General features: G+C 42.8%; 2 protein-coding genes across 2 annotated transcripts; both read right to left on the bottom strand.

The window, feature by feature from the left end:
• Nucleotides 1–8,229: 8,229 nt before the first annotated feature.
• Nucleotides 8,230–10,919, bottom strand: LOC127696403 (PRAME family member 8-like). Its single transcript, XM_052199119.1, has 3 exons — nt 10,633–10,919; nt 9,593–10,183; nt 8,230–8,797 (listed from the first exon to the last, which is right to left on the bottom strand). Exons 1-3 carry the CDS (start codon nt 10,917–10,919, stop codon nt 8,230–8,232), a joined length of 1,446 nt encoding a protein of 481 aa, XP_052055079.1.
• Nucleotides 10,920–19,953: 9,034 nt separating this feature from the next.
• LOC127696314 (PRAME family member 8-like) lies at nt 19,954–22,643 on the bottom strand. Its single transcript, XM_052198894.1, has 3 exons — nt 22,357–22,643; nt 21,317–21,907; nt 19,954–20,521 (listed from the first exon to the last, which is right to left on the bottom strand). Exons 1-3 carry the CDS (start codon nt 22,641–22,643, stop codon nt 19,954–19,956), a joined length of 1,446 nt encoding a protein of 481 aa, XP_052054854.1.
• Nucleotides 22,644–24,376: the final 1,733 nt, after the last annotated feature.

Raw genomic sequence — 24,376 nt, 5'->3', positions numbered from 1 at the left:
AATGAAACCCAAGATCCTCAACAGGTTCCTCCTAAGGAGTCTGAATTTCTCTATATCAAACTGCATGACCCAAGGGAAAAAAAATTGTTTACATACCAGTTGAGCAATGCAGATATGTTGCCAAATCCCAGCCGAATCAGGGAGTTTTCTAAGATGCAAGCCTCTGACTGTGATATGTGGCTCCATGGAAGCCTTTATATACATCTCTGCTTGCCCCTCTCTATTGTAGCCACACCCTTCAAACCCAAACCGGAATTGTATTTCCCGGTTTAATCTCCAGCCTTTAAATTATAGATCAAAGTTGTAATCATTTCACTCATTGAATCAGAAGGACTTGTGATAACAAATTTCCCACTCATCGTCATTCACACACACAAACACACCCAAAAGTTTCTTGGATAAATAAAAAGCATTCCGTTTGTTAATACACCATACAACACCATGTGGGTACATTTATTCCTTCATTTGCATAAGATCTATTCAGTTTTCAAGTTGTACCAGTGACCATGTCATGCTCTGAATCCAAGGTTGTTTTAGAGGTCCAATTCTAGGAATCCTTCAGCCTCAGAAACCTTCTTATGGCTAGGATTATTGTTATGAATAACTTTTTCTGTTTGATTTTATTCATGTGACCAGAGTTTGCATCAGGTAAGGGTTTAATCGGTTTTTGATGAGAGACACGACATAATTGGAAGATATTCTTTTTCACTGGATTTGGAACAGATTGCTATATCAGAGACAGGACTATACATTGAAGCTCAAGGAATGAAGTGGATGCTCGGTCAATAAATTTCAGCATCAACCACTCTAGAGGTGGTGCCGGAGCATAGCTTGACCCCATTACTATACTAGCCAGGGTTCTGCATGTACTCAGATCGTCGGGAGCTACCCCACATACAGGAATTCTACCTACAACTCTCTTTGCAGCAGACAAGATGGGGCATGCAGCAAGGATGCTGGGACATCCCTGAGATAGGATGCTCAGTTCATGGTCATGTTCATCTAAATTGTAAGCCGTAGTATTGTGTGATCTCTACAAAGCCTGCTTCCTAAATGGACGAAAGCAAAAGGAAAAAGGAGGGTGTGAGGGAGATGGTGCCCTTGGCTCCCAAGGAAGCAGAGAATAAGTCAACTAGGATCAGCCAAAAAACCTTCCTCAAGGAGATGTAATCTAGAGTGGGACGTGGGCTGAAGGGTTGCTTTAGAAAGTGTGAGCACCTGTCAATCTTCTATTCCTATCATCTATGTGGTGGCTTGAAATGATCTGTGATTACAGTTCCAGCCAACCTGAAACCTCATTCTGACCTGCTAGGGAAGCAGGCCTGTGAGGGTTATCCATTCCTATTTGTACACAAGCACCACTCCCCATAAAATCAATCATCTTAAAACAGCAGCTCTATCTTGGGTTTTGTGGCACACACCTTTAATCCATCCCCTCAGGAGTCCAAGGTTGACTGGGTCAGTGAGTTCAAGGCTACCCTCATCTAAATAAATAATTCAAAAACCAGTAAAGCCTATGGAGTGAGGATCTGTCTTATAATTAAACCAGAGCTGAGCAGGGTAGCACAGACCTAAATCTCAAGAGAGGCAGGGGCACCTTTGATGTTGAGGCCAAACTGGACCACAGAGTAGCTTATGGGACATCTAGGGCTCTTAAACAATGAAACCCTGCCCCAAAACAACAAAACAAAGAAACACATAAACAAAGTGTAGTTTACTAGATGGCGCAGGTACAATCCTTAAAACTAGCATTAGGGAGGTAGTAGCAGGTGAACGACTAAGGTCAAGATCAGCATGTTGTTCAGACTGAGTTCAGGAAGAAAGAGACATGTTAAACAGACCATCACTTTCAAAAACCACCAAATAACCAAACAACCAAACAACCCAAAACCAGACAAGCAATCAAGCAAAGCAAAAATTACCCAAAACACAATTCTAAAAGAAAATCCTCCAGAGAGCTTAAGGTCCAGTGAGATGGCCCAAAGAGCAATAGCACTTGCCGCCCAAGTAAGTGCTGAGTTCAGTAATGGGGCCCTCGGGTGGAAGGAGAGAAACCACTGCAGTTTTGAGTCCTCCCCCATCTACACGCATGCTCTGCTGCTGGTACACCAATACACAAATGTAGCAAGACAGTTATCAAGTACAGAACAGCATGAGAGCTGATCCAGGAAGGTGGTGAAATAAAGCTTCAGGAGACTGAAGAAGGATGGCTCCAAACTGACTCTACCTAGCCGACACAATGTGATTCTGTCTCTCCCAACCAAATACCAATAATTGTAGCTCAGTGGTAAATAGGCAGCTCAGTCTCTCGTCCTAGTTTTCATGAATGAAACCCAGTGAAGGTTCTAATCCCGTTGGTCAAGAGAAAACAGGTTTCTCCAAAGAGCTAAGGATGTCTCTTGGGAAAAGCAAGGAGAAATCCATACTGGAAAAAAAGAATTTCAGTGTAAATTGGGTCCAAGGTAAAAGAGACATTGAGCTGGATGGCACTGATGCACAGGGAATTATGGAGCCTAGGGGCTACCACTGACCTTGATAAGTTACTCAGCACTATAGTTCTTAATGGAAGAGTTAAAAGTACCTCTGGTCAAAGATAAAGATAATGACTCATTTTTACTGAGCCTGATAAATTTCCAGCCTTAGACACAATGTAGGCTTTTGCCAAAACACCCAAGGGTGGGAAAGGGGCTTTGTTCAGGTCCAGGCATTGTACTCAGTGGGAGGGAATAGATTCCAGATCCTATTATATTCCTGCAAGCTTATTTGGAGCGATTTTCGGTGATTGACCTATGTCCCTCTGCGGAGCATGTCCTGGGTGTCCTTGAAGAAGTTCATGCAAAGGGTGGGGCACAGTAGATTCTTATGTTTAGTCTGCATGGTTTTTCCAAAGTGCTAGGAGCCCTGTCCTGGTGACTTTGGCCTTCTGTTGCATGATTGTCAGAGTAGGAGGTTGGGGAGCCTGGCAGGTTTTCTTGTTTTGGTTTGTTTCTTGTTTGTTTGTTTATGTGACTTCTGCCCTTGAGGGTTTCCTCTGGCCTTGCCTGAGGATGTGATCCTGTTGCTAATCCCTGTTCTTTCTCTGGCCAACATACTCCAGCCCCTTTGCTGATCTGGTGCTCTGAGATATTATTCTGGTAGCTTGCTGCCCTCTAGCACCAATGAATGTGTAGCAGCTACTTCACAGTTGTGACCTTAGAATATAGCCACTCACATCTTCCTTGCACACACAATTCCTTTCTGTTGTCACCCCTGAGCTACACCTGTAGGAACTTGGAAGGAACATTGTGTGACTCAGAACACCTGTTTGCTGCCCAAAGCTGTGAGCTACCATTAACTTCCTTGATTGTCAATTGGATTTAACAGGCAGAAGCCACAGACTACAGGCTTGGAATCCAGTGGAACTTCTGAGAATGGCTTCTCCCAACATTTTCTTCAGAAATTTGGCTATCACGGGACACTGGCAACAATTAGGCTTGATCCTCAACCTGTGAATATCTGGTAACTTTCTTCCAGAAGTGCCTAGTGAGTAATCTCAGGGGCAGGCTTGCCAGTTCTAAGGTTGTGAAGAAACTGTCCTTAAGACTGGGGCTCACCTTAAGGAGTCACTGGCCTTCTCCATGTTGCAGGTGCTCTCATAATCAAGAGTGATACAGCTCACAACCTTCAAGTTTCTAGGACTGTACTATATTACTTCTCACATTTGGATACTGAGATCCTTTCCTGTATTGAACCCCAGCACTAATTTTATGGCTGCCTAGATAAAAGAGTTTCCATCTATAACCTAGGCTACATGCAAAGTAAAGAGTCCAAACCTCTGCATCCTTGTGTGGTAAGAGCCTTTTACCTGTCTAGCTCCTGTCTTGTTGGCTTATCTGTAGACTATGTGCCAAGCTGATCCTTGATCATGTTTACCTCATATTTACTGAATGTATGGTTCAGCAGTTAAGAGCACTGGGAATACAGGACACAGAAGTTGCAACGTATAAGCAGGCAAATGAACCGGATGTATTCGTTAGAGTATCCAGTACTCTAAAATGCTCAGTTATATCTCCATCCCCTTTACATTGCTTTTCCTTTACTGAAAATAATTTTTTCATAAAATGTCTTGTAACACAAGGAGAATGAAGGAGAAGGCCCTGGTCCTGGAAAGGCTCAATACAGCAGTGTAGGGGAATATCAGGACAAGGATAAAGGAGGCGTTCGATTGGGGAACAGGGGGAGGGAAGAGGTCTAATGGGACTTTTGGGAGGGGGTGATCCAGGCAAGGAGAAAACATTTGAAATGTAAATAAAGGCCAGACAATGATGGAGCACACCTTTAATCCCAGGACCTGGGAGGCAGAGGCAGGCAGATTTCTGAGTTCTTGGCCAGCCTGGTCTTCAGAGTGCATTCCAGGACAGCCATGGCTCTACAAAGAAACCCTGTCTTGAAAAAATCAAATCCAAAGCCCTCCCCCCAAAAGAAATGTAAATAAAGAATACATCTAATTTTAAAAAAAGAAAAGAAAAGAGAGGAAAAAGAAAAAAATGTGCAGTGGGCAGAGAGTAAAATAAAATAAATATAAACTTAGCTATTTATATATGTAGCATGATGTCTGACTGAAACAACATTGTTTGAATAATTTACATATGTTAATTATCAGGTATAAGTATATACTAACAGTAGCCACAAAGCTTCACAATCCTCATTACATTAATGTATATCAAAATTAGCATATTTAATGATTTTTAGTGTAAATATGAGGCTTAAGAAAACATGTTGCTACCATATTTCAGATAGAATGTGTTTCTATTTAGTTTGCAGTAGGCAACATTTAACTGTGAAACATATCTAGCTCCCTATCTATCATTTCTTTGGGTTTTCATTAATTCATTTGTGTATTCGCTTTACCACCTGATCACATCCTGAAGTTGCTTTCTTCCCATACCTACCCTGTGACCCTTTCCCCCTCATTTCCTGCTCCCATTCTCCCCAGAGAAGAAGAGGCACACATGCCCTACCCCCAGCAGTTTCCACAATGCCCTGGCACACCAATTTACATCAGCTCTAAATACATCCCTGCCCACTGGGGCCAGACAAGGAAGCACAGTTAGGGGAAAAGTTTCCCATGGAAGGCCATGAAGTTGAATAAGAGAAACCCTGCTGTCTGGTTTTTATGAGACATGCAATAAGCCCATGATTCGCATCTGCTCCATATGTTCAGGGAGTCTAGGTCTAGACCTTGCATGCTTTTGATGGTGGGTGGTTCAGTCTCTGATAAACCCCAATGAGTCCAGGAAATTTGGTTCTCTTGATCTCCTTGTGGTAAATTGACACCATCTGACTCCCTCAAACCTCCTTTTGACTTTTCCCCAACTCTCTCTGAATTCTGCCTAATGTTTTGCTGTGCAAATCCTTCTGGTGCCACTAGATGCTGGATGAAGATTCTTGTATGACAGTTATGCTAGGATTCTGTGCTTAAGCACAACCAAGTATCATCAGGCGTGTCAGAGTTTGGCTTTCTGACATGGGTTAATCCTCATGTTTCTCCAGTCTATAGTTGGCTATTCTTTCAAACTCAGCTCCAGGTTTATACCTGCACATATTGTAGTCAGGGAAAATTTTAGATGGAAGGTTTTGTTGGTGGGTTGGTGTTACCTTCCCCCCACTGGAAATCCTGCCTGACTACAGGAAGTGTCCACTTTCAGTCTCCCTATCCCCAGCTCCGGAGTTTCCAGCCAAGGTCACTCCCATATACTCCCATGAGCCTGCCCCATCCTGTGTGTCTGTCTTGTACCTGAGATGCCCCCAAATGGATTGTATTTCTCTCTCCCAGCACAGTGGAGGCGGCTCCTCCCAACACACTTGATTTCCATACCTCTCTTTGTGTCCCATACCAGCACCCATACAGTTCCCTCTGATCAACCACTAGTAATATACATTCTATTTACCTTACCTAGTGAGATTCAATCATCTTACCTAGGGCCCTAATCTTACTTAGTTTCTTTGAGTGTTTGGATTGTAGCATGCTTTTCCATTAGTCTATGGCTAATATCCATGTATTAGTGAGTACATAGCATGCACATTCTTCTGGGTCACAATGACCTCACTAAGAATGGATATTTTCGAGTTCTATCTATTTGCCTGAAAATTGCATTATAATCCTTATTTTTAATATATGATTAGTATTCCATGACAGAAATGTACATGATTTTCCTTATCCAATCTTCAGTGAGAGACAGGTGGTGTGCTAACATTTTCTGATTATTATGAATAAAGGTGCTATGAATGAAGTTGAGCAAGTGTTCTTGTGCTATGGCAGAAGAAGTTTTGAGTTTATGGCCAGGAATTGTATAACTGGGCCTTGAAGTAAAATTATTTGTGATAATCACCCAGCATGATTTCCAAATATGGTGTGCAAATTTACACACTCACCAGAAATGCAAGATTGTCTCCCTTGCTCCAAATCCTCACCTGCATGTGCGCTCATTTCAGTTTTTATCCTAGCCATGCTCATGTGTATAGGAAGGAATCTCAGACTCCTTACAATTTGCATTTTCCTAGGAATGTTGGATATTTCCTTAAGTATATCCTGGCAATTAGAGCTTTCCTGTTGAAAATTCTTTGTTGAATTCTGTACTCCATTTTTTTTTTTAAATGGAGTATTGGGTTTTTGATGTCTAATTTCTTGAGGTATTTACATTGTTTGATATCAACCCTCTGTCGAATGTACAGCTGGTGAAGATATTTTTGCCATTATTTAGGGTACTGTTTTGACCTACTGATGCTGTATTTGCCTTACTGAGTATTTCTACTTTCTTGAGGTCACACTTGAAAAGTTTTGGTCTTAGTGCCTGATCTATGGGTGTTCTGTTCAGGAAGTGTCACCTTTTACAATGAGTTCAAGAGCCCTGACATTATTAATGATATTCTCTAAATAGAATCCTAGAATAACTATCTTTTGAGAGGTTTCACCCAGCCACTGACAAAAACAGATGCAGAGACCCACAGACAAATATTAGACAAAGTTCAGGGAATCTTGTGGAAGACTAGAGGGAATATTGAAGGAGTCAGAGAGTTCACGGACACCAGAAGAAAACCTACAGAATCAACCAACCTAGTCTCATAAGGGCTCAAGGAGATTGAACCATTGGAGCCCAACACTAGCTAGGCTGCTGCTCAACAACTAAGCTCAATTAATACACCTGAAACTTCACATATTCTCTTCACAGTGTGCTGTAGGGGAAAATCATTGGAGACACACACAACTCAAGCAACTTCAGTTTAATAAATTAGTTCATTTTGTGAAATATTTGTGAAATGGAGGGCTATTTAAGACTTTTTCATTTTGGTGTATATGCATATGTATTGTGCATAATGTGTAAAAGCCAGGATCCACAGATATCTGAAGAGATGGACCTAGCACCTGAAGCTTGAGTTCCAGCTGGAGGCATCTGATGATAAAAGTGCTGAAACCAAACTTTGGCCCTCTTTTCTAGCAAAATGTACTATTAAAACAGGAGTCACCTCCTTTAATACGTGGGGTTTGGCTTCTTTGATTGGTTGTCTGTCTGTAGAGCATGAAAGGAGTTTGCTGTGGGCAAGCATGGAGCAAGTTCAAAGGTTCAAAGCAACAAGGCCTGTGAAGTTGAATAGCAGGCAGGGAGAGGAGGGATGGGAAGGAATAAAAAAGAAGTGTGAGAGACATGTAGGCTGTTCTTATGAATTCTTCTTCAGCACATGCTAACCTAGAGATCCATATGTGAATCACCTTAGCTTATAACATTATCCATGTACCCAGGATTTTGAATCATTACATGTCTGGCATCCATGTGTTCATTTTGACCCTCTCCAGAGGGTATTTGTTGCAGAATGATTAAAGGTAGATACTTTATGCTAGTTACACACCAGGAATGACATCTAAAAAAAGAAGCGTGGTTCTGTTTATTGACATGACATTACAGTTCAGAACAAAAGTTGGCAAGTCCATTACAAAGCATCTCTTAATCTGTCCCGGCAGAAGTCACTCAAAACAGCCAAGTTGTCATCCTGACTCCACAAGTCCTCTGTTCACACAGTCCAACAGATTGTTTCCCATGCCAAGCTCAGCTTCCAGGATCTCAGTTCTTGTACAGTCTTTTGTTTCCAAGCATGTATAAAGTGTCTGAAGTCACAGTCTCTGACCACCATGCATGAGAGATGTGTCCCAGTCCTGTCCGTTATTCACATCAGGAAGTCCTGTATCCATGCTCAGTGCCAGCAAAAACAAAATCTCGCACCTTGGCCATAGACACAGCACTCACCACATTTAGGACAATTATCTGTAGCAAAGGAGATGTTCTTGGGCTGCCTTATTGCCCTGAGAGTTTCCAGGAGCTGCAGACAAAGTTGGGCAAATCTTACTCTGGAGACATGAGCCAACGTATCATAGCACTCCAGAGGGGCAGGGTATTGTTCCACATTCATCTTGCTCCAGTTGACTGTGTGCTCCAAAAGGTCCTTCAGGATGGGCATGGAGAAGCAATTGTTGTAGAAGTTGATCTTGGTGAGCTGAGAGCAATGTGTGAGGGCAGGTAGGAGGGCAATGAGCTGGGAGTCCTTCATCCTACATCCCTGAAAATCCATAGTTTCTAGAGTATCTGCCACTTTTTGGAGGAGACATTTCATAGGCATCAGATCCAAATCTGTTAGAACCACACCTCTCATTTCCAGATGTTTTAGCTGAAAGACACTCTGGCAGTGGGAGAAGGAATCCAAGTCTGACTGTGAAAGTTGGTAGTAAGTGACAGAAAGGGAGGTCAGTGGCGTCATCAGGTGCCTAGAGATGAAGGGGACCAGAGCGTTAGTTCTGGCAAATGGTGATGGAGAGCATGGGGTGGGCTTTTCAATGTCTTAGAAGGGAACAGGAACCCCAAGCTGAGTGTGAGCAAATGATCACAGATATTATCTGAGATGCTTCCTTTTGGAATCAGCTTAGTGAAGTCAAACCCACACTTGATCTGCTGGCCATAGTCTCAAGCAGAAAACCATTATACCCTATAAAACCCAAGATACCAAGGAGGAAGTTTCATGCCAGGAGAGTCCTGACAGGATCTAAGGACATGACCTGTGGCCTCAGTCAATGCTGCATTGCACCCTGACCTCTCCACAGTCACTCATGCTATCATGCAGATGCCCACACTCCCTCTTGTCTCATGCCCTCAGCCCTACTGAGGGTCAACCATTTCACTCACGGAGAAGTAGGGGGAGAGGGAAGGCTGTGCCCACAGATCTAAGCAGACAGCTCACCTTCTCACATTGCTGCTGAGTCCCTCAAGATCTAAGTACATTCACCTCTTCCTGTCCCCTTTTTGATGGATTGTTTGCCTATGATTCCAAGAAGAATTTCCAGCCCTCCTGACCATATGTGTCCTACTCCTTATGTCCCTTTTGTCCTCTGCTTCAGGAATGCTCATTTAAGACTTGGAATCACTACACATTACTTACATATTCTAAGGAGCCCCTAAATGTTTGTTCCCAGTGACTGACAGACAGGCATCCTGGACCACTAATCTTTAAAATGGAAGAGGAAAATTTGCTCTGCTAGCTGACCCAGTCCTCCATCCTTGCTCACCTGAGGACCTGATTCATGTGGTCTTTGAGGAAATGGACACCACTCATGGAGAGATGCTGGAGACAATTGAATTTGGAGAAGACAGATATGAACTCCTGGATATACTGCTCTTCTCTGTCTCCTGTCCTATTGGAAATCTTGAAGACGTTCTTGTAGAGGGGTGCCAGGAAGAGTTTGCAAAGATTTCTCATCTGCCCAAAGCAGGAAGCAAATTCGGCCAGCTTGTACAAATTCCACTGAGTGTTCAGTTCCAATTCCTCAATATGCTCTGGATGAAATATATTCAAGATCTTGCTGATAAAGTCCATGGGCATAGCCCAGATCTTCATCTTTGCACAACACAAATGTAGGGAGTCCTTTCTCTGCTGGGCCCACTTCAAGAAGGCTGCTTGTGCTTCATCAAGGCGTGGCCTGAGGCACAACTCAGCTACCACCTTCAGCTGCCTCCTCACTGCATATCTGGGAAGGACCTTCACTACTGGCTTCTCATCCAAGGGCTCTGAAGAACAGCTATCGTCCTCTGTACCAGCCCATATGTTCCAAAAGGCATGGTGCACATTCCTCAGGTCCAGAACCTGAAGTTTTCCCCTGCTGAGGGTGAACACATGTCAAGTATCAGCAGCCGCGATGACCCTCAGTAAGGTTTCACTAAGTGACTCTATAGTGAAATACCCCTCAGCCTGCCAAGCTGTATATTTTTTAAACAACAGTGCAATGTGCACACATGCATGCTGCACAATTTTCTCTGAGCTGCATGTGTGGCCCTGACCACTTTCCTTCCTCTAAATTACTCATTATTTCTCCCTATTCCCGTTATTAATGGTTTTAGGAATGGCAGGGATAGATAGGCACATTCTACTGTGAGGCTGCTTGGATCAAAGCCCTAATCCACTGATAACTGTCCTTAGTCCAAGCACACAATAGCTATGAGGTTCCTGAATCACTGTCTGGTGATCCCATCAGAAGCCATTCGCAATGACCCCACAATCTCTACTGTGTACCCCACATGGTCTCTTATATAATACTTGACCTTTGCTCACCTGGGGTGAAACCCTTTAGTCAGTCGCATGTCTATTCCATCTAGCACAGCTTGCAACATTTCCAGTTTAGGCGTCTTCATCAATGCCCCCACAGGGAGACAGGGGAAAGGCCAGGCTGCCAACATTGCCTTTATGAGCTTGGTTTGTCTGCCACTGAAAGCCTCCTTGAACAGTGCTGGGAAGAGTACAGAGGGGAGATCCTCCAGAGAGGATATGGCCAAAGCCTCATCTCTCACCAGAGACTGAATTGCCAGCTTCTTGAGTGTGGCTGCGGTCTGAATACTCATCTTCTAAAGTCTCGAGTCAAAAGACTCCTGCCAAGAAGTCAGAAAGGAATACACGTTCAAGACAAACTTAATTCAACTTCCTCAACATTATATCAACCACTAAGCTTCTGAGCTAATGCTCTAACAGTAACAGAGAAATCAATTTGCCTGTTTAACCTAAACTGGTAGTGGAAAGAGAGGCTCCCACAATGATAATGTGGAAGTCTTTATATCAAGCAAATATTCACATAATTGTCAGATCAAAATATTTTATGTAGGACCCTTTCTCAAAAACAAAATAAAATATCTCAAACCTATGCAAACAAAAAGAAACCGAGGAAACAAACATACCAATGTAAATCCATGAGTTATGGATCAAGATTAATTCCCAGAAAACAGAATGACTTCAGTGCATTTCTACAAGATTGAATCTTACCTGTGTCTGGGAAGTAGAATATGTCCACAGAGCAAACTTGTGTGTAAAAGAGGCAATGGAAAAGCTAAGGCAAAACACATGAGTAAATCACATGTGTCATTTCACCTATATGATGTGGAAGGATATCAAAGGTACCTGGCTTACAGGTCTACAGTGTAATCCAGGGTCTCACAAAAAAATAAAGACCATTACAGTGAAGGAGAAACATGAAGGAGCATTTTAATCAGATTGTCTGATTTGGAGCTTACCTGGAGGCACATGGCCAGCTCAAAGAGAGTTGGAACAACATACAGAATCCTTGTCTCAAACAGTTATATCAGGCAAAGTAATGGAATATATACACAAGCTATCATGGGATATTATTGGTGATGAGGCTAAAATTTCATTTGCAATGAAACCCAAGATCCTCAACAGGTTCCTCCTAAGGAGTCTGAATTTCTCTATATCAAACTGCATGACCCAAGGAAAAAAAAAATGGTTTACATACCAGTTGAGCAATGCAGATATATTGCCAAATCCCAGCCGAATCAGGGAGTTTTCTAAGATGCAAGCCTCTGACTGTGATATGTGGCTCCATGGAAGCCTTTATATACATCTCTGCTTGCCCCTCCCTATTGTAGCCACACCCTTCAAGCCCAAACCGGAATTGGATTTCCCGGTTTAATCTCCAGCCTTTAAATTATAGATCAAAGTTGTAATCATTTCACTCATTGAATCAGAAGGAATTGTGATAACAAATTTCCCACTCATCGTCATTCACACACACAAACACACCCAAAAGTTTCTTGGATAAATAAAAAACATTCCATTTGTTAATACACCGTACAACACCATGTGGGTACATTTATTCCTTCATTTGCATAAGATCTATTCAGTTTTCAAGTTGTACCAGTGACCATGTCATGCTCTGAATCCAAGGTTGTTTAGAGGTCCAATTCTAGGAATCCTTCAGCCTCAGAAACCTTCTTATGGCTAGGATTATTGTTATGAATAACTATTTCTTGTTTGATTTTATTCATGTGACCAGAGTTTGCATCAGGTAAGGGTTTAATAGGTTTTTGATGAGAGACACGACATAATTGGAAGATATTCTTTTTCACTGGATTTGGAACAGATTGCTATATCAGAGACAGGACTATACATTGAAGCTCAAGGAATGAAGTGGATGCTCGGTCAATAAATTTCAGCATCAACCACTCTAGAGGTGGTGCCGGAGCATAGCTTGACCCCATTACTATACTAGCCAGGGTTCTGCATGTACTCAGATGGTCGGGAGCTACCCCACATACAGGAATTCTACCTACAACTCTCTTTGCAGCAGACAAGATGGGGCATGCAGCAAGGATGCTGGGACATCCCTGAGATAGGATGCTCAGTTCATGGTCATGTTCATCTAAATTGTAAGCCGTAGTATTGTGTGATCTCTACAAAGCCCGCTTCCTAAATGGACGAAAGCAAAAGGAAAAAGGAGGGTGTGAGGGAGATGGTGCCCTTTGCTCCCAAGGAAGCAGAGAGTAAGTCAACTAGGATCAGCCAAAAAACCTTCCTCAAGGAGATGTAATCTAGAGTGGGACGTGGGCTGAAGGGTTGCTTTAGAAAGTGTGAGCACCTGTCAATCTTCTATTCCTATCATCTATGTGGTGGCTTGAAATGATCTGTGATTGCTGTTCCAGCCAACCTGAAACCTCATTCTGACCTGCTAGGGCAGCAGGCCTGTGAGGGTTATCCATTCCTATTTGTACACAAGCACCACTCCCCATAAAATCAATCATCTTAAAACAGCAGCTCTATCTTGGGTTTTGTGGCACACACCTTTAATCCATTCCCTCAGGAGTCCAAGGTTGACTGGGTCAGTGAGTTCAAGGCTACCCTCATCTAAATAAATAATTCAAAAACCAGTAAAGCCTATGGAGTGAGGATCTGTCTTATAATTAAACCAGAGCTGAGCAGGGTAGCACAGACCTAAATCTCAAGAGAGGCAGGGGCACCTTTGATGTTGAGGCCAAACTGGACCACAGAGTAGCTTATGGGACATCTAGGGCTCTTAAACAATGAAACCCTGCCCCAAAACAACCAAACAAAGAAACACATAAACAAAGTGTAGTTTACTAGATGGCGCAGGTACAATCCTTAAAACTAGCATTAGGGAGGTAGTAGCAGGTGAACGACTAAGGTCAAGGTCAGCATGTTGTTCAGCCTGAGTTCAGGAAGAAAGAGACATGTTAAACAGACCATCCGTTTCAAAAACCAACCAAATAACCAAACAACCAAACAACCCAAAACCAGACAAGCAATCAAGCAAAGCAAAAATTACCCAAAACACAATTCTAAAAGAAAATCATCCAGAGAGCTTAAGGTCCAGTGAGATGGCCCAAAGAGCAATAGCACTTGCCGCCCAAGTAAGTGCTGAGTTCAGTAATGGGGCCCTCGTGTGGAAGGAGAGAAACCACTGCAGTTTTGAGTCCTCCCCCATCTACACGCATGCTCTGCTGCTGGTACACCAATACACAAATGTAGCAAGACAGTTATCAAGTACAGAACAGCATGAGAGCTGATCCAGGAAGGTGGTGAAATAAAGCTTCAGGAGACTGAAGAAGGATGGCTCCAAACTGACTCTACCTAGCCGACACAATGTGATTCTGTCTCTCCCAACCAAATACCAATAATTGTAGCTCAGTGGTAAGTAGGCAGCTCAGTCTCTCGTCCTAGTTTTCATGAATGAAACCCAGTGAAGGTTGTAATCCCGTTGGTCAAGAGAAAACAGGTTTCTCCAAAGAGCTAAGGATGTCTCTTGGGAAAAGAAAGGAGAAATCCATACTGGAAAGAAAGAATTTCAGTGTAAATTGGGTCCAAGGTAAAAGAGACATTGAGCTGGATGGCACTGATGCACAGGGAATTATGGAGCCTAGGGGCTACCACTGAGCTTGATAAGTTACTCAGCACTATAGTTCTTAATGGAAGAGTTAAAAGTACCTCTGGTCAAAGATAAAGATAATGACTCATTTTTACTGAGCCTGATAAATTTCCAGCCTTAGACACAATGTAGGCTTTTGCCAAAACACCCAAGGGTGGGAAAGGGGCTTTGTTCAGGTCCAGGCTTTGTACTCAGTGGGAGGGAATAGATTCCAGATCCTATTATATTCCTGCAAGCTTATTTGGAGCGATTTTCGGTGATTGACCTGTGTCCCTCTGCGGAGCATGTCCTGGGTGTCCTTGAAGAAGTTCATGCAAAGGGTGGGGCACAGTAGATTCTTATGTTTAGTCTGCATGGTTTCTCCAAAGTGCTAGGAGCCCTGTCCTGGTGACTTTGGCCTTCTGTTGCATGATTGTCAGAGTAGGAGGTTGGGAAGCCTGGCAGGTTTTCTTGTTTTGGTTTGTTTCTTGTTTGTTTGTTTATGTGACTTCTGCCCTTGAGGGTTTCCTCTGGACTTGCCTGAGGATGTGATCCTGCTGCTAAGCCCTGTTCTTTCTCTGGCCAACATACTCCAGCCCCTTTGCTGATCTGGTGCTCTGAGATATTATTCTGGTAACTTGCTGCCCTCTAGCACCAATGAATGTGTAGCAGCTGCTTCACAGTTGTGACCTTAGAATATAGCCACTCACATCTTCCTTGCACACACAATTCCTTTCTGTTGTCACCCCTGAGCTACACCTGTAGGAACTTGGAAGGAACATTATGTGACTCAGAACACCTGTTTGCTGCCCAAAGCTGTGAGCTACCATTAACTTCCTTGATTGTCAATTGGATTTAACAGGCAGAAGCCACAGACTACAGGCTTGGAATCCAGTGGAACTTCTGAGAATGGCTTCTCCCAACATTTTCTTCAGAAATTTGGCTATCACGGGACACTGGCAACAATTAGGCTTGATCCTCAACCTGTGAATATCTGGTAACTTTCTTCCAGAAGTGCCTAGTGAGTAATCTCAGGGGCAGGCTTGCCAGTTCTAAGGTTGTGAAGAAACTGTCCTTAAGACTGGGGCTCACCTTAATGAGTCACTGGCCTTCTCCATGTTGCAGGTGCTCTCATAATCAAGAGTGATACAGCTCACAACCTTCAAGTTTCTAGGACTGTACTATATTACTTCTCACATTTGGATACTGAGATCCTTTCCTGTATTGAACCCCAGCACTAATTTTATGGCTGCCTAGATAAAAGAGTTTCCATCTATAACCTAGGCTACATGCAAAGTAAAGAGTCCATACCTCTGCATCCTTGTGTGGTAAGAGCCTGTTACCTGTCTAGCTCCTGTCTTGTTGGCTTATCTGTAGACTATGTGCCAAGCTGATCCTTGATCATGTTTACCTCATATTTACTGAATGTATGGTTCAGCAGTTAAGAGCACTGGGAATACAGGACACAGAAGCTGCAACATATAAGCAGGCAAATGAACCGGATGTATTCGTTATAGAATCCAGTACTCTAAAATGCTCAGTTATATCTCCATCCCCTTTACATTGCCTTTCCTTTACTGAAAATAATTTTTTCATAAAATGTCTTGTAACATAAGGAGAATGAAGGAGAAGGCCCTGGTCCTGGAAAGGCTCAATACAGCAGTGTAGGGGAATATCAGGACAAGGATAAAGGAGGCGTTCGATTGGGGAACAGGGGGAGGGAAGAGGTCTAATGGGACTTTTGGGAGGGGGTGATCCAGGCAAGGAGAAAACATTTGAAATGTAAATAAAGGCCAGACAATGATGGAGCACACCTTTAATCCCAGGACCTGGGAGGCAGAGGCAGGCAGATTTCTGAGTTCTTGGCCAGCCTGGTCTTCAGAGTGCATTCCAGGACAGCCATGGCTCTACAAAGAAACCCTGTCTTGAAAAAAACAAATCCAAAGCCCTCCCCCCAAAAGAAATGTAAATAAAGAATACATCTAATTTTAAAAAAAGAAAAGAAAAGAGAGGAAAAAGAAAAAAATGTGCAGTGGGCAGAGAGTAAAATAAAATAAATATAAACTTAGCTATTTATATATGTAGCATGATGTCTGACTGAAACAACATTGTTTGAATAATTTACATATGTTAATTATCAGGTATAAGTATATACTAACAGTAGCCACAAAGCTTCACAATCCTCATTACATTAATGTATATCAAAATTAGCATATTTAATGATTTTTAGTGTAAATATGAGGCTTAAGAAAACATGTTGCTACCATATTTCAGATAGAATGTGTTTCTATTTAGTTTGCAGTAGGCAACATTTAACTGTGAAACATATCTAGCTCCCTATCTATCATTTCTTTGGGTTTTCATTAATTGATTTGTGTATTCGCTTTACCACCAGATCACATCCTGAAGTTGCTTTCTTCCCATACCTACCCTGTGACTCTTTCCCCCACATTTCCTGCTCCCATTCTCCCCAGAGAAGAAGAGGCACACATGCCCTACCCCCAGCAGTTTCCATAATGCCCTGGCACACCAATTTATATCAGCTCTAAATATATCCGTGCCCACTGGGGCCAGACAAGGAAGCCCAGCTAGGGGAAAAGTTTCCCATGGAAGTACATGAAGTTGAATAAGAGAAACCCTGCTGTCTGGTTTTTATGAGACATGCAATAAGCCCAAGATTCGCATCTGGTCCATATGTCCATGGAGCCTAGGTCTAGACCTTGCATGCTCTTTGATGGTGGGTGGTTCAGTCTCTGATAAACCCCAGTGAGTCCAGGAAACTTGGTTCTCTTGATCTCCTTGTGGTAAATTGACACCTTCTGACTCCCTCAATCCTCCTTTTGACTTTTCCCCAACTCTCTCTGAATTCTGCCTAATGTTTTGCTGTGCATATCCTTCTGGTGCCACCAGATGCTGGATGAAGATTCTTGTATGACAGTTATGCTAGGATTCTGTTCTTAAGCACAACCAAGTATCATCAAGAGTGTCAGACTTTGGCTTTCTGACATGGGTTAATCCTCATGTTTCTCCAGTCTATAGTTGGCTATTCTTTCAAACTCAGCTCCAGGTTTATACCTGCACATATTGTAGGCAGGGAAAATTTTAGATGGAAGGTTTTGTTGGTGGGTTGGTGTTACCTTCCCCCCACTGGAAATCCTGCCTGACTACAGGAAGTGGCCACTTTCAGTCTCCCTATCCCCAGCTCCTGAGTTTCCAGCCAAGGTCACTCCCATATACTCCCAGGAGCCTGCCCCATCCTGTGTGTCTGTCTTGTACCTGAGATGCCCCCAAATGGATTGTATTTCTCTCTCCCAGCACAGTGGAGGCGGCTCCTCCCAACACACTTGATTTCTATACCTCTCTTTGTGTCCCATACCAGCACCCATACAGTTCCCTCTGATCAACCACTAGTAATATAGATTCTATTTACCTTACCTAGTGAGATTCAATCATCTTACCTAGGGCCCTAATCTTACTTAGTTTCTTTGAGTGTTTGGATTGTAGCATGCTTTTCCATTAGTCTATGGCTAATATCCATGTATTAGTGAGTACATAGCATGCACATTCTTCTGGGTCACAATGACCTCACTAAGAATGGATATTTTCGAGTTCTATCTATTTGCCTGAAAATTGCATTATAATCCTTATTTTTAATATATGATTAGTATTCCATGACAGAAATGTACATGATTTTCCTTATCCACTCTTCAGTGAGAGACAGGTGGTGTGCTAACATTTTCTGATTATTATGAATAAAGGTGCTATGAATGAAGTTGAGCAAGTGTTCTTGTGCTATGGCAGAAGAAGTTTTGAGTTTATGGCCAGGAATTGTATAACTGGGCCTTGAAGTAAAATTATTTGTGATAATCACCCAGCATGATTTCCAAATATGGTGTGCAAATTTACACACTCACCAGAAATGCAAGATTGTCTCCCTTGCTCCAAATCCTCACCTGCATGTGCGCTCATTTCGGCTTTTATCCTAGCCATGCTCATGTGTATAGGAAGGAATCTCAGACTCCTTACAATTTGCATTTTCCTAGGAATGTTGGATATTTCCTTAAGTATATCCTGGCAATTAGAGCTTTCGTGTTGAAAATTCTTTGTTGAATTCTGTACTCCTTTTTTTTTTAAATGGAGTATTGGGTTTTTGATGTCTAATTTCTTGAGGTATTTACATTGTTTGATATCAACCCTCTGTCGAATGTACAGCTGGTGAAGATATTTTTGCCATTATTTAGGGTACTGTTTTGACCTACTGATGCTGTATTTGCCTTACTGAGGATTTCTACTTTCTTGAGGTCACACTTGAAAAGTTTTGGTCTTAGTGCCTGATCTATGGGTGTTCTGTTCAGGAAGTGTCACCTTTTACAATGAGTTCAAGAGCCCTGACATTATTAATGATATTCTCTAAATAGAATCCTAGAATAACTATCTTTTGAGAGGTTTCACCCAGCCACTGACCAAAACAGATGCAGAGACCCACAGACAAATATTAGACAAAGTTCAGGGAATCTTGTGGAAGACTAGAGGGAATATTGAAGGAGTCAGAGAGTTCACGGACACCAGAAGAAAACCTACAGAATCAACCAACCTAGTCTCATAAGGGCTCAAGGAGATTGAACCATTGGAGCCCAACACTAGCTGGCTGCTGCTCAACAACTAAGCTCAATTAATACACCTGAAACTTCACATATTCTCTTCACAGTGTGCTGTAGGGGAAAATCATTGGAGACACACACAACTCAAGCAACCTCAGTTTAATAAATTAGTTCATTTTGTGAAATATTTGTGAAATGGAGGGCTTTTTAAGACTTTTTCATTTTGGTGTATATGCATGTGTATTGTGCATAATGTGTAAAAGCCAGGATCCACAGATATCTGAAGAGATGGACCTAGCACCTGAAGCTTGAGTTCCAGCTGGAGGCATCTGATGATAAAAGTGCTGAAACCAAACTTTGGCCCTCTTTTCTAGCAAAATGTACTATTAAAACAGGAGTTACCTCCTTTAATACGTGGGGTTTGGCTTCTTTGATTGGTTGTCTGTCTGTAGAGCATGAAAGGAGTTTGCTGTGGGCAAGCATGGAGCAAGTTCAAAGGTTCAAAGCAACAAGGCCTGTGAAGTTGAATAGCAGGCAGGGAGAGGAGGGATGGGAAGGAATAAAAAAGAAGTGTGAGAGACATGTAGGCTGTTCTTATGAATTCTTCTTCAGCACATGCTAACCTAGAGATCCATATGTGAATCACCTTAGCTTATAACATTATCCATGTACCCAGGATTTTGAATCATTACATGTCTGGCATCCATGTGTTCATTTTGACCCTCTCCAGAGGGTATTTGTTGCAGAATGATTAAAGGTAGATACTTTATGCTAGTTACACACCAGGAATGACATCTAAAAATAGAAGCCTGGTTCTGTTTATTGACTTGACATTACAGTTCAGAGCAAAAGTTGGCAAGTCCATTACAAAGCATCTCTTAATCTGTCCCGGCAGAAGTCACTCAAAACAGCCAAGTTGTCATCCTGACTCCACAAGTCCTCTGTTCACACAGTCCAACAGATTGTTTCCCATGCCAAGCTCAGCTTCCAGGATCTCAGTTCTTGTACAGTCTTTTGTTTCCAAGCATGTATAAAGTGTCTGAAGTCACAGTCTCTGACCACCATGCATGAGAGATGTGTCCCAGTCCTGTCCGTTATTCACATCAGGAAGTCCTGTATCCATGCTCAGTGCCAGCAAAAACAAAATCTCGCACCTTGGCCATAGACACAGCGCTCACCACATTTAGGACAATTATCTGTAGCAAAGGAGATGTTCTTGGGCTGCCTTATTGCCCTGAGAGTTTCCAGGAGCTGCAGACAAAGTTGGGCAAATCTTACTCTGGAGACATGAGCCAACCTATCATAGCACTCCAGAGGGGCAGGGTATTGTTCCACATTCATCTTGCTCCAGTTGACTGTGTGCTCCAAAAGGTCCTTCAGGATGGGCATGGAGAAGCAATTGTTGTAGAAGTTGATCTTGGTGAGCTGAGAGCAATGTGTGAGGGCAGGTAGGAGGGCAATGAGCTGGGAGTCCTTCATCCTACATCCCTGAAAATCCATAGTTTCTAGAGTATCTGCCACTTTTTGGAGGAGACATTTCATAGGCATCAGATCCAAATCTGTTAGAACCACACCTCTCATTTCCAGATGTTTTAGCTGAAAGACACTCTGGCAGTGGGAGAAGGAATCCAAGTCTGACTGTGAACGTTGGTAGTGAGTGACAGAAAGGGAGCTCAGTGGCGTCATCAGGTGCCTAGAGATGAAGGGGACGAGAGGGTTAGGTCTGGCAAATGGTGATGGAGAGCATGGGGTGGGCTTTTCAGTGTCTTAGAAGGGAACAGGGACCCCAAGCTGAGTGTGAGCAAATGATCACAGATATTATCTGAGATGCTTCCTTTTGGAATCAGCTTAGTGAAGTCAAACCCACACTTGATCTGCTGGCCATAGTATCAAGCAGAAAACCATTATACCCTATAAAACCCAGGATACCAAGGAGGAAGTTTCATGCCAGGAGAGTCCTGACAGGATCTAAGGACATGACCTGTGGCCTCAGTCAATGCTGCATTGCACCCTGACCTCTCCACAGTCACTCATGCTATCATGCAGATGCCCACACTCCCTCTTGTCTCATGCACTCAGCCCTACTGAGGGTCAACCATTTCACTCACGGAGAAGTAGGGGGAGAGGGAAGGCTGTGCCCACAGATCTAAGCAGACAGCTCACCTTCTCACATTGCTGCTGAGTCCCTCAAGATCTAAGTACATTCAACTCTTCCTGTCCCCTTATTGATGGATTGTTTGCCTATGATTCCAAGAAGAATTTCCAGCCCTCCTGACCATATCTGACCTACTCCTTATGTCCCTTTTGTCCTCTGCTTCAGGAATGCTCATTTAAGACTTGGAATCACTACACATTACTTACATATTCTAAGGAGCCCCTAAATGTTTGTTCCCAGTGACTGACAGACAGGCACTCTGGACCACTAATCTTTAAAATGGAAGAGGAAAATTTGCTCTGCTAGCTGACCCAGTCCTCCATCCTTGCTCACCTGAGGACCTGATTCATGTGGTCTTTGAGGAAATGGACACCACTCATGGAGAGATGCTGGAGACAATTGAATTTGGAGAAGACAGATATGAACTCCTGGATATACTGCTCTTCTCTGTCTCCTGTCCTATTGGCAATCTTGAAGACGTTCTTGTAGAGGGGTGCCAGGAAGAGTTTGCAAAGATTTCTCATCTGCCCAAAGCAGGAAGCAAATTCGGCCAGCTTGTACAAATTCCACTGAGTGTTCAGTTCCAATTCCTCAATATGCTCTGGATGAAATATATTCAAGATCTTGCTGATAAAGTCCATGGGCATAGCCCAGATCTTCATCTTTGCACAACACAAATGTAGGGAGTCCTTTCTCTGCTGGGCCCACTTCAAGAAGGCTGCTTGTGCTTCATCAAGGCGTGGCCTGAGGCACAACTCAGCTACCACCTTCAGCTGCCTCCTCACTGCATATCTGGGAAGGACCTTCACTACTGGCTTCTCATCCAAGGGCTCTGAAGAACAGCTATCGTCCTCTGTACCAGCCCATATGTTCCAAAAGGCATGGTGCACATTCCTCAGGTCCAGAACCTGAAGTTTTCCCCTGCTGAGGGTGAACACATGTCAAGTATCAGCAGCCGCGATGACCCTCAGTAAGGTTTCACTAAGTGACTCTATAGTGAAATACCCCTCAGCCTGCCAAGCTGTATATTTTTTAAACAACAGTGCAATGTGCACACATGCATGCTGCACAATTTTCTCTGAGCTGCATGTGTGGCCCTGACCACTTTCCTTCCTCTAAGTTACTCATTATTTCTCCCTATTCCCGTTATTAATGGTTTTAGGAATGGCAGGGATAGATAGGCACATTCTACTGTGAGGCTGCTTGGATCAAAGCCCTAATCCACTGATAACTGTCCTTAGTCCAAGCACACAATAGCTATGAGGTTCCTGAATCACTGTCTGGTGATCCCATCAGAAGCCATTCGCAATGACCCCACAATCTCTACTGTGTACCCCACATGGTCTCTTATATAATACTTGACCTTTGCTCACCTGGGGTGAAACCCTTTAGTCAGTCGCATGTCTATTCCATCTAGCACAGCTTGCAACATTTCCAGTTTAGGCGTCTTCATCAATGCCCCCACAGGGAGACAGGGGAAAGGCCAGGCTGCCAACATTGCCTTTATGAGCTTGGTTTGTCTGCCACTGAAAGCCTCCTTGAACAGTGCTGGGAAGAGTACAGAGGGGAGATCCTCCAGAGAGGATATGGCCAAAGCCTCATCTCTCACCAGAGACTGAATTGCCAGCTTCTTGAGTGTGGCTGCGGTCTGAATACTCATCTTCTAAAGTCTCGAGTCAAAAGACTCCTGCCAAGAAGTCAGAAAGGAATACACTTTCAAGACAAACTTAATTCAACTTCCTCAACATTATATCAACCACTAAGCTTCTGAGCTAATGCTCTAACAGTAACAGAGAAATCAATTTGCCTGTTTAACCTAAACTGGTAGTGGAAAGAGAGGCTCCCACAATGATAATGTGGAAGTCTTTATATCAAGCAAATATTCACATAATTGTCAGATCAAAATATTTTATGTAGGACCCTTTCTCAAAAACAAAACAAAATATCTCAAACCTATGCAAACAAAAAGAAACCGAGGAAACAAACATACCAATGTAAATCCATGAGTTATGGATCAAGATTAATTCCCAGAAAACAGAATGACTTCAGTGCATTTCTACAAGATTGAATCTTACCTGTGTCTGGGAAGTAGAATATGTCCACAGAGCAAACTTGTGTGTAAAAGAGGCAATGGAAAAGCTAAGGCAAAACACATGAGTAAATCACATGTGTCATTTCACCTATATGATGTGGAAGGATATCAAAGGTACCTGGCTTACAGGTCTACAGTGTAATCCAGGGTCTCACAAAAAAATAAAGACCATTACAGTGAAGGGGAAACATGAAGGAGCATTTTAATCAGATTGTCTGATTTGGAGCTTACCTGGAGGCACATGGCCAGCTCAAAGAGAGTTGGAACAACATACAGAATCCTTGTCTCAAACAGTTATATCAGGCAAAGTAATGGAATATATACACAAGCTATCATGGGATATTATTGGTGATGAGGCTAAAATTTCATTTGCAATGAAACCCAAGAACATCAACAGGTTCCTCCTAAGGAGTCTGAATTTCTCTATATCAAACTGCATGACCCAAGGAAAAAAAAAATGGTTTACATACCAGTTGAGCAATGCAGATATATTGCCAAATCCCAGCCGAATCAGGGAGTTTTCTAAGATGCAAGCCTCTGACTGTGATATGTGGCTCCATGGAAGCCTTTATATACATCTCTGCTTGCCCCTCCCTATTGTAGCCACACCCTTCAAACCCAAACCGGAATTGGATTTCCCGGTTTAATCTCCACCCTTTAAATTATAGATCAAAGTTGTAATCATTTCACTCATTGAATCAGAAGGACTTGTGATAACAAATTTCCCACTCATCGTCATTCACACACACAAACACACCCAAAAGTTTCTTGGATAAATAAAAAACATTCCATTTGTTAATACACCGTACAACACCATGTGGGTACATTTATTCCTTCATTTGCATAAGATCTATTCAGTTTTCAAGTTGTACCAGTGACCATGTCATGCTCTGAATCCAAGGTTGTTTTAGAGGTCCAATTCTAGGAATCCTTCAGCCTCAGAAACCTTCTTATGGCTAGGATTATTGTTATGAATAACTATTTCTTGTTTGATTTTATTCATGTGACCAGAGTTTGCATCAGGTAAGGGTTTAATCGGTTTTTGATGAGAGACAGGACATAATTGGAAGATATTCTTTTTCACTGGATTTGGAACAGATTGCTATATCAGAGACAGGACTATACATTGAAGCTCAAGGAATGAAGTGGATGCTCGGTCAATAAATTTCAGCATCAACCACTCTAGAGGTGGTGCCGGAGCATAGCTTGACCCCATTACTATACTAGCCAGGGTTCTGCATGTACTCAGATGGTAGGGAGCTACCCCACATACAGGAATTCTACCTACAACTCTCTTTGCA

This window comes from Apodemus sylvaticus, chromosome 11, assembly GCF_947179515.1.
Source record: "Apodemus sylvaticus chromosome 11, mApoSyl1.1, whole genome shotgun sequence".
Classification (NCBI taxonomy): Eukaryota; Metazoa; Chordata; class Mammalia; order Rodentia; family Muridae; genus Apodemus; species Apodemus sylvaticus.
Note: the sequence above shows the minus strand (reverse complement) of the source record. Positions and strands in the feature narration are given on the sequence as shown.